General features: G+C 37.9%; 1 protein-coding gene across 1 annotated transcript in view; it reads left to right on the top strand.

Annotated features, from left to right (window-relative positions):
* Positions 1–733: 733 nt before the first annotated feature.
* The window catches only part of LOC122808108 (NXPE family member 4-like), a 513,467-nt gene continuing 503,122 nt past the window's right edge, over positions 734–11,078 (top strand). The window contains exon 1 of the mRNA XM_044079080.1: positions 734–833. Within this exon, the coding sequence (XP_043935015.1) occupies positions 750–833 (84 nt within the window). The 5' untranslated portion in view covers positions 734–749. The remainder of the gene's footprint in view (positions 834–11,078) is intronic.

Here is an 11,078-nt window from a genome sequence, read left to right as displayed (position 1 = left end):
TCAACCAAACATCAGAATTGCACAGATAAAGTATGAGCAGTCTTTGTTATGGGGAGGGATATGTGTGAAAGCAAGGGGTATTTACATGATCACTGTTAAACGATCATTGATATGGCTGTTTGAGGGCTATGTATATCTTTGAGAGCAAAAAGTATATTACTGTGACCATTCACTTGTGTGAATTCTTTACAGTCACTGTTGGTGCACTCTTTCAGAAGAGTCACATTCCGCTGGAAGAGAGAGAGTGCATTCTTGTGTGTGTGGAAAAAGCAGAAGCTGTATCTGTTGTATTTTAGAAGTGCAGTAAATGCATAATCAATACTTTTTGTATTCAAGGCATCACTTTGTTATTGTTTCGCAGACTGCAGTGACTGCATATGTGTTTAGATTTGTTTCACAACAAACATGCACAGCTTAACTTTTTCTCACTTCAGCAAATATGTAATGCAAGAAGTATAAATATATTTTGGTTTTATAACAAAAGAACTAAAGCAACTATTGTTTCTCCCTGCAAGAGATATTTTTCAGTTTTGCTTCTTAGAGTTAATAATCATGAAGTTACTAAACTTATATGGCCATGTGGCCCGAGTTTAATGTAATAGTCCTCATGAGACCTTTGTGATCATTTGAGTTTGAAATGTTTATTTAATGGACATCATATCCACTGCTTCCCATTCATTTATTTCCTGTTCAATTTATTTGTAGAATACTGTGTCAACTCCATGGAAAGCATTTTGAATTGAATCACTATGAAGAGGGTACAGATGTGTATGTTTCTTTTATCTTTGATGTCTTTCTCCTTCATTTATCATTATGGGAGATTTCAACATAAAGTAAGTAGAAATGTGAATGTATATTTGTTCTAAAACAGTGAACTTAAATTAAAGGCAGGCATATCAGAAACAGCCTTCACCAATCATTTCATATAGTTAAAAAGTTCATTTGTGTAAATAAACTTACCAAAACAGAATATGCTCAGATGATCATTGCTGCAGTCAATTTAGCTATATGGGGTTATATCCTACTAAGGAAAAAAGTCAGCTGGCTAGCTTCCAAAGATTCAGGCACCAGTTAGAAAACTGTATACATTCATAAACCTAATATATGTTTCTTGCCTCCTTTAATACCTGCTGCACATTCTCAGAAAAAAGGTGCCTAAAAGATATTAAGATTCTATCACTGAGGCAGTCGTTCACAGTTGTTCAGAGTTGGGATGTATCAAACACCTCCTTGACTTGTGTGAATAGGTCCAGTCTGTGAGGAAGCTTGTGGTAATTGCCCTTGATCATTTCCAAAAGAAGGAGAATCAGTGTTGCCTGGGCCTGAAGAAAGTCACCCCAGTGGCCATTGGAGAGTCTTCCTAAATCTTTAGAACTACACTGGGTATTAGCAGGAAGGGTGGAAAATCATAAAGGAACATTCCTGTCCAAGGAAAATAAAAATCCTTTCTCTTTCAGGCTTTCATACATGGAGTCCAGAAGCAGAATTTTGCTAAATGATCGTTGCAACTATAGACAAAAAGATCTATTTGAGATATTTCCAACAACTCTTATGAATTCTTGGAAGACTGCTGTTTCAATTTCCATTTGTAAAGGTCTGTCCTGATCCTGCTCAGGTTGTCTACCACACAATTTTATTCTGATAATATTTAAGATGACTGTAGAGTGAGATTGTGCTGAAAAACTATATCCCCATCTCCTATGGTTAATCTGCACAGAGGGTAAGTTTTGCCCCCCCCTTGATTGTTTATGTGCCATATCACTGTGGTGTTGTCTGTAAACACATGTAGCTGTCCCATGGACCATAAATGATTGTGATAGTTGAAGCATTTATAAGAGCCAACATCTCTTTCATGGTTGTGTTTTGGTTTGTCTTTTCTGTACCAAAGACCCTGCACTTTTACCTGCATAGATACTGCTCCCCAAGTTAAGTCCAAAGATTTTGTTGTGACTGTGCTGGAGCTGGAGGGAGACTGGAAGACCTGGATTCATTCACAAACCAATTAGCTGAAACATCTGATGTTCATAAGAATCATTTGCATATATATCATATGTGCCTCTGATACAGGAGGTTTGGGAAGGTCACTCAGTGGAAATTCTAGCTTTGCTGGAGTTTTCATTTTGTTTTTACAAACTCCAAAACTGGAATGATGTTAGAGGATGTTAATATTGAGACCATACAGATTTCATGTATCATTAGATTTTTTTCTCATGTGGAGCCTTGCAAAAAGGATCATGATAATCACAGAAACCATGAGCCCCAGAATCCTGAGGCGTTCCCTGGCTGAAGCGGTCTGCAGCAGGTTATCACAGGAGCTAGACATTTTGTGAATATCCTTGGAGCAGTGAGAGAGTAATGCAGAGAACTGATAATGTAATCCACACACAGAAAACCTTAAAAAAGATATGAAATCTGGATTTATAGGAATGAGATGATATGCATTTTTTAAATCTAAGGTTATCAGAAAACACAGATGGAGAATAAGTGGTAGCAAGTTGTAAAGAGATAAAAATCTTTAAATCTGATACTGTTACAAACAGTTTATGAAAGGAAAGCTACAGAACTAGTCTTCAAGAATGTTCTTTCTTTGTCACCACAAATATTCTTGAATAAAACCCTTCTCCAAACTGAGGAGGAGGAGGAATAGAAACAGCTTCTATCACCCCCTGAGGCAGCAGATACTGAATGATAGAATGAAAAGAAGAGACTGGTCTGGCTGATGAGGGAGAATCCCTTAGAAAGGAGAAAGAGACTCCCACTTCCATTTATAACATTGAATGATTACTTTCAGAGCCCATATGTCTGTATGAAACTGTCTGGTGCCAAACACATAAATGGAGATTCAGACTTTATGTAAGTATTAAATGTTTGTCAGGGTGGGAAGAGAGGGGGGAGACTTTCACATAGCCATTCAGACTTACTAGATTGTCTTTGTTCTAGGAGATTCCTCCTTTCTTTTTGGAACCTCCTTGCCATTGTTTTTCTAAATGTGCTTAACAGCAGCTTGCTGAGTTTATTTTGCTTTTTAAAGAATAATGTAGGGTAAGTATCCATTGGCAAACATGGAGAAGAAAAGCTGAAAATTCTGAGAGCTTCCTTGAGTCAGCATATTTCGCATCACACTTTTTAAGGACATCTGCAGTGGATGGTTGAAAAGCTAATTTTTTATCCAAAAACAGTTAAAATTTTCATTTTTAAAGCTGCTCTGGTGGCTTAGAAGGATAAAGCCCTGACTATGTCCCAGGCAACCTGGGTTTGATTAGAGGTTCAAGTGACTGATGGAGCAATAGGGAAGTGATGGACATACCCATCCAAGAGGGTAGGGCATTCGATATGCTTGTAATCGACAAGAATGTGTGGCGGGGAAAAGCAGTGGGTAGGTCAGAAAACAAAATCTCCAACTGATGGAAACACAGATGAGGCAGGCTGCCAGGACACCCCCAGAATCTGCAACTGACCTCAGCAATAATGGAGTAAGTTGGGGGTATTGTATAGTAGCTGGTAGACCCAGCATGGGCATTGGGTACTGGAGACTGGGGTGGTAAACATGAGATCTGAAAGGACCACAAAGAAAGAGAAAACAATTTTTAAAAACTTATGGAAGTTTTGAGAGTGCAACCAAGCAAACCTCCATGTAACTATTCCATTGACAGCAGTCCTGGAAGTTGCATCAGCAGAATCATAAGCCAATTTCAAACAGTCATTACCCACTTGAGACACAGAAACATTCAAAGAATATTTGTCCTTAGAAGAGAAAACAGCAAAAATATTTCTCACATTCTGAGAAAAGGCAAGCATAAACTTTAAAATGTAAGCGTCATAGCTGAAATGTCTAAAAACAACTGTTGAAGAAGAATGCACATTTTCCTCAAATCTATCCAAAGCTGTTATATGCTTGTCAAAAGGAGAGGAATTGGGATGAACCAAAAGTTTAATAGCAGCTGAGTTCAGTAAAGCAATAGCTGCTCAGTGTGATCTGGAAAGAGTATATAAAAACTTAAAATATTGTGGAACTTTATACAATGTATCTGCTTTCTTTGGGATAGTAGGCTGGCTGTTAGGCAAGTAACAGGCTGTGACAAAAAACTTTCTCTAATACAGAAAGAACAGGAAGAACTGGAGTAGGTTCTGGAAAATCTAATTGTAATAAATTATAATACTTCTTTGGGGACTGTGGAATGTCGTCATGTTTCCTCTGAAAAACTGATTCATTTTAAAATATGTTCAGAGAAAGAAAATCCTTCAAAGGGAATGTCCAAAGCTGCATTCTGTTCAGAATATGAATCAGAAATCTGACAAGACAAAACAGAATCTGACCCTCACAATCATTTTGTGGTTCATAAATCTGAACCTGTTTAGAAAATGAAGAATCTCATTTTCCTTTACCAGAAACAGCTAAACTGGAAGTGTCAAAATCTGAACTAAACCCGGAGCTAAGCCCAATAAATCTCTTCTGTCCAAAGTGGCATAGACAGAAAAAATAAATATATCTAAGTTTCTGTTTATTTTGACAGAAATTTCTAAAGAAGCAAACTCACTTTTGCTAGGAAAGACCTCCCTTGGAAAAGAAAGACCTCCCTAGCTAGGCAGAGTGCATTTTTCTCAGCCTCTTCTCCCAAGACAGACAAGAATGGTTTTCCCTTGTCACTAAGGGCATGCCAACAGCTGAACAGGATATGTCTAACCCCTGCTCCATAGTGGCTGTCGGGACTACGGGTCTATATTATATGTTTGAAAACACTTACCATCGAACACTTTTTCAGGGACCATTAAAGAGCGAACTTGCATTTTAGTGAAAGCCTGCATCAGTGATTTTTTTTTTCCTTGGGAAAAAAATTGCTTGGCTATCCTAGTGAGTTTGCCCTTTTTCCCACTGTGGAACAAACTCGGAGTTGATATATTTAGTTAGGGGGGTGGGGGGTACAGCCCTCCACATTGGGATGTGTGTGTGGTGAAGCCCTCCACTTTGTAATGTTAGAAGTTATGTGCCATTTTGTATGGGGCAAGCAATTTTTTTTTTCCCAGGGGAAAAAAATCACTGATTCGGGCTTGCACTGCAATGGCAGTTTGCTCTTTAAAGGTCGCTGAAGAGGTGTTCAATGGTAAGTGTTTTTGAACATATAATATAGACTGGGACTACACCAGTGAGAGCCAAGGAAGATGATAATTGATCTAAGAAACCCAAAATGTCCACAGCAGAGTCATCCATCTTTGGTTGAGTCAATTTAACAATGTTCATATGTCTGTTATGTACCTGGAGCTTTTCTCCCCGGGCCTCCGCTGAAAATGGACATGTATCCAGTCGGACTCTCCCGGTTAACAAATGTAAAATAAAATAAATAAATAAATAATAAATAAATTTAGCAGCCTCTTGTGATGACAAACGTTTAGTAATTTTCTTCATTTTTGGCTGGAAGAAGGAACCAAGGTCCAGGTAGGCTGTTCCATGGTCAAGCTGAAAAAGATGTCTGACTTCTAGGGACACCTGACAACAGTATTTGGTAAAATCATAAAAAAGTAACCTTTTTCCTGATAGAAACACAGTAAAAAGCACTTTAGACACTTATCCTCTCCACCAAAAGTAAAATAGCACAACTACAAAAAGTAGTTTTAAATAAGGTTTGAGAACTTTTTATCACAAAAGTAAAAAAGTGACATTCTTGTATACAAGTAATTAAAGGTTATGAGACAGGCATTAAAATACTTTTCCTAGCTTTAAAATTAATATTTACAGATGAAGTACAACTTCTGTTACAAAAGGTAAAGTAGACTTTTTTCTCCAAAGTGAACTTATCTGCCTATCAGTGGAACAGTTTTAGCCAGCTGTCAGTCCTCAAAAGCCTGCAAGAGGAGCATTCTTCAGTGGCAGGAAAGCTCTGATGGGTTTGGCACTCATGCCTTCTTCTTTCTCAGCTTAGCTTAAGCTGATAAATAGTTTATGTGAATAGAAGGTGCTCTGAAGCTTTGAAAGCTGACTAGCTGCTATATACTTAGCAAAATATAACCCCATGTATGTATAAGTAAAGAGACTTGTAGGCTGGAGAATAAAATACTTGAAATTTATTCCAAAGCACAAAGTTAGGTAAGCGCTTCGAGGCAATCCTCTTCATCAGACCTTAATACACAAATAAATTAGCACAGAAGGTTTAAATAAAAAACAACAACCAATACAAATTCTTTAAAAATCAGTGAAGCAACCCTCTTTTTTTCAAGAGAGGTTTGAAGGACACAGCACTGTTAAGGCTAGGTGATACATATGCCTTAAAGTCCACTATCCACCTTAATTCAGCATATTCAGTTTCATTGTTAATGTCACCTTCTCTAAAACTCACATTCATTTTCTGAAAAAACCAAAAATGTTAAATTGTGCTGGTCTCCACAATCTAAAATATGCTTGGCTAGTGCATTAGTAAGCTTGCTGTTCCTAATATCATTAAGATGTTCCATTACTCTTTCCTTTAAAGTTCTATTGGTTTTACCAATGTAGAATGCACTACAGAGATTACACTTAGCAAAATACACAATGTTTTTAGTAGAGCAGTCTGCATAAAATAAAAACTCTACAGGCTTCTGATGCACAGGGTGTAGAATCATGCAAGTAGACCAAATACTATTACAAATTCTGCAATTTCTACAAGAAAAAGTCCCTCTACACTGAGAGACAAACCTGTCACATATTTTCTTCTGTTTGTAACAAAGTTTCTTTTTCAAATTCTTACCGTTTTTGAAACTAAAACTGGGTATAGAACCAACAGCACGACTGATTTCAGGGTCAGTAAGAAGAATGGGTCAGTTCTTTTTAATGATGTCACATGTCTTGTTGACATCATTAGAAAAAGTAAGACATAGCCTATTCACAGATGTTGAGGAGATCTGCCTTTCTGGGAGTGCATTCACTAGATGCTCATCTGAATAGTAGGGTTTGGTTTTGCAACTTTCATATGAATCTACTTCCACTACCGCTCTGTCAATATCAGACTTCTTATATCCTCTCTCAACAAACTCTGTAGTGAGATGACTCATGGCTTCCATTAATTCTTCCCTGTCTGTATGTAATCTCTTGCAGCACAAGACTTGGTTCTTAACTATATTCTTAGTAATGTGTCTAGGATGCATACTGGAGCGGTAAAGAATGTTGTTCTTCCTATAATCCTTCCTATGTATTCTGGTTGAGATATTACCAAACATATTTTTACTCACAGTTACATCCAGAAAGCTGATTTCACCTTTGGAGTGACTAAGGGAGAAGGATAGGTACCCAGCAGTGTTATCAAGGAACCTAACATATGTATCTAATTGTGTCTCATCACCATGCCAAGCAAAGAAGACATCATCCACAAAACGTTTATAAAACATAATGTGCTGCTTGTACATGTCAGAGGTAAAAAACATTTCTTTCTCCCATTGGGCCAAAGCAATACTGGCATATGTGTTAGCAATTCCCACTTTCTGAAGAAAAAAACTCTCTTTCAAACAAAAAAAACATTATTCTCTAGAATCAAGTCTAGAAGGGCACATATCATATTGGTTTTGGTATTGCTGAAGCTGCTCTCCTTGGTAAGAAACTGCCTGACATTCTCAATCCCTTCATTGTTGGGGATAACCGTGAACAAAGAGTTCCAAAGATAACATCAGTTAAACCTACAGCTTGTTGAGTTTCAGCCCAGTCATAAAGATGTTCTAAGAACTGTTTGCTGTCACGGAGGACAGTAGTTACCTTATTCAACACAAATCTTAGCTCTTTTTCTACATATATAGATATTGGCTCTGTGAGCCAACCTCTTCCTGATACAATAGGTCGAAGTGGGGGATTTTGTGGATCTTTTGGAAGACCATAAATTGTTGGTATAGTTGGATGTTCTACACTAAAATAGTTGAAAAGATTGTAGTCTATTTGGTTAATAATGAGCAAATCATATAAATAGAAATTCAGTCTGTTGATAATACCATTAACCTAAAATTTCTGTAATATGATGTACACTTTTTCATTATGAAGCATGCTAAACATTCTGTCCATATAATTTTCAGTATCAAACACAACAATTCCACCCCCCCTTGTCTGCAGGTCTAATAACTAAAAATGATCTATTAATTAGTGTTTGTAGAACCTCATTCTCTTTAATAGTCAAATTGTAAAAACTATTACTAGATTTCAAAGTAGCCATTTTCCTAAGGTCATCTTCACACATTTTTACAAAGGCATTCATAGCAGGGGAATTATTAGGAACAAAGCAACTTGGTTTCTTAAAAATGCATCTGTCAGCATTATTCCCATTATTATCATCATAGATAACTTTCAACATTGTATTCCTGGCAAACAAATTAATGTCTAGGATGGTATCAACTAAATTCATGCCACAAGTTGGTATGAAGGATAGTCCTTTATTCAGGACCGAGAGATCCTCTTTTTTGAGAGCAGCAGAAGATAGGTTAAAGACCAAGTCATTTATCTGCGAGTCCATGTGTTCGGGCCTCTGCTCTGAGATGTGGGGTTAGATTCTATCCTTCCCCGTCTCCTGCGACTTCTGGACCTGCTCTTGCATACATACTGCCTTATAGGCAGAGCCTTGTCCAAAAAAAATGCTGACTTAGACATTCAGCATTCTTTTTGTCTTTTGAATGTATGTTCACAGAATTGCTGTTGTTGAAAGGAAATATTTTCGGTTTAACCACAGGTTCATTAGCAGTTTGTTTTGGTGTAATTATTTCAATATTGAAATCATTAGCTGAGTTCTGAGCACTTTGCACATTAACAGCATTTTGAGCAGTAAAGTCATTGTCAGTGTCATTTGAAAATACTGCTGCACCATTACTGTCACAAGTGCTATTTTTGTTTAAACTATTGTTAAGAGAAACAGCTGCATCATTAAAAGCAGAAGGTGAAGGCATACACCGTTCAGAAGTGAGAACATCAACTTCAGTATCTATCTCTACAACGCCAGGTACTAATGGCATTTCAGTAGACTTAGTTGAACAGACATTATGTTTAAAAAGATCGATGTTAACTTTACCTTCTTGTTGAAGATTATTAATAGCAGCTACATCAGGTGTATTTCCTGTTCCACACACTTTGTTGTTAGCTGGAGGGTGGTTTTCCACTGTTCCTAGGCCAAAAAAGCTGCTGCCTGCTTTGGTTAGTTGTGAAGGGTGAGCACCAGATCTCAGGCTACTATTTACAGTTGAATCAAGAGGAAATGCTCTTTGTCCCGTCTCTGAAGCATTTCCCTGTATTCCTATTGGTCGAGTCACCCTTGGCCAAAAGAAGACGTTTCCAGCCTGGAAATGGGAGAAATCTCTGCGCAATTTATTTGTTTTCTCCTTCTCCAGTCTCCTTTCATATAAAGAAACATTTAGAAGGACATCATCAAGGTGTTGAACACAGATCTCATCTGTATAGGAATCCACAAGCATATTAGTCATATTGTTAATGTCAGTGGCTAAGGAGTTCTCTTCAGGCAAAAATAACTCATTTATTAATGTCATATAGTCAATACTCAACTGCAAATTGAGCATTTGCCATCTTTTTAGGAGTTCTGGGTACTTGTCCCCATAGGAGGGCATTTTAAGTACCCTTAGCCCTCTAGGTATCACTTTGTGGAAGATAGCAGCCTCAAAGTGATAATGTTGCCAAAGAAGGTGTTTGTGCAAATAAAGTTTATTCTCAAGTTCCTATTTTCTACATGGGGTTGGAGTGTTGCATCAACTGTCACCATCTTCTTGAGTCCAGCCATTCTCCTACCTTCTTCAGTGGTCATGCCTGACCATCGTAGGTCTTCTCTCACACAACCCATCAGTCTCTTTGCTGGATGCCCTCATTTCTTGTTATCTTCTTCATGTATGTCCCAAATCATCACCAGATTGTCTTCTGCTTTCTTGCACATATGCCTGAACCACCATAATCTGCTCTTGTTGATCTTCTCTGCATTTGGAGCTACTAGGGTTTCTGATCTAATGTCCAAATTTCTTCATTTATCCCACAGAGTATATCCTACCACCCATCTCACATACTTCATTTTTGTCAACTGTAGCTTCCTCAACTTCTTTGCCATCATTGCTCAGGTTTCTGTATCATACAGTAGTACTGGTCACAGCACTGTTTTGTACACCTTCATTTTCAGCTGCCTTGGCACTCTTCTGTCACACACTACCTCTGACGGTCTGTGCCATTTGGCTGCAGCCCCTCTGATTCTAGCTTTAACCTCCTCATTCAGACTTCCCTTCTCTTCAACCACCCCTCCAAGTTACTTGAAGCTGTTAATCTGTTCCACTACTTTCCCTTCTGAATCAATTTATAGCTTCTTCTGATTTCCAGCATTTGCATCTGTGACTCATTTTCATCTCATGTGCTGTCAGCGTAGCTCTCAACCTCAAAGTGCAAGAAATCTGAACAAAGCCAAGCATAATTGGGAGACAAATGCCCAAAATCAGGGACGGAGTTTAAATATTGCTCTTATAAACTAATAAGGTTGTCAGAATAGCAGGGTTTGCATTTATGTGTACTTTCTGAAGAACATGAAGTCTGAAACTCACGTGTATGTTATTATTTAATAATGTTAATCCTGAATGATTTGCAAAAAAAACCCCACAAATGTTGTGAGGAACAGATCAAAAAGTATACTGCAGAAATATGGATATCCGGGACTGTTGAGAGGTATGGCCTTCAGGTTTGCATTCCATTCCCCTAAACTTTGTAGAAGTTCTTCTTCAAAGCCTGCGTGTAATTTCACATCATCTGCATACATCACCTTTATTAATTTGGTAATGTAGTGTATTACCAGTATGAACATCAGTGAGCTCTGATACATACCCACCTCCACTGGAAATCCCACTGTGAGTTCAAAAACTGTTCATATTTATGTCATCGAGGCCCTGTACATAGCCTGCACCAATTCTACAAATGTTTCTGGGACTTCAAATAGTCACAGGAATGCCCACATTAGCTTTCTTGGAAATCTTGTCATATGCCTCCTCAAAGTCTAGGAATGTCCTGTTGGACTCTTTCCTCTTCTCTAGCTTCTTCTCAACCAGTGGCAGCTCCTGATATTGGACTGCAGCTGTAATCCAAAATAAAAACAAAA

Source organism: Protopterus annectens, chromosome 8.part0 (assembly GCF_019279795.1).
Source record: "Protopterus annectens isolate FY-2018-M chromosome 8.part0, PAN1.0, whole genome shotgun sequence".
NCBI lineage: Eukaryota > Metazoa > Chordata > Ceratodontiformes > Protopteridae > Protopterus > Protopterus annectens.
The sequence above is the reverse complement of the archived record's forward strand: the minus strand, read 5'-3'. Positions and strand labels throughout refer to the sequence as shown.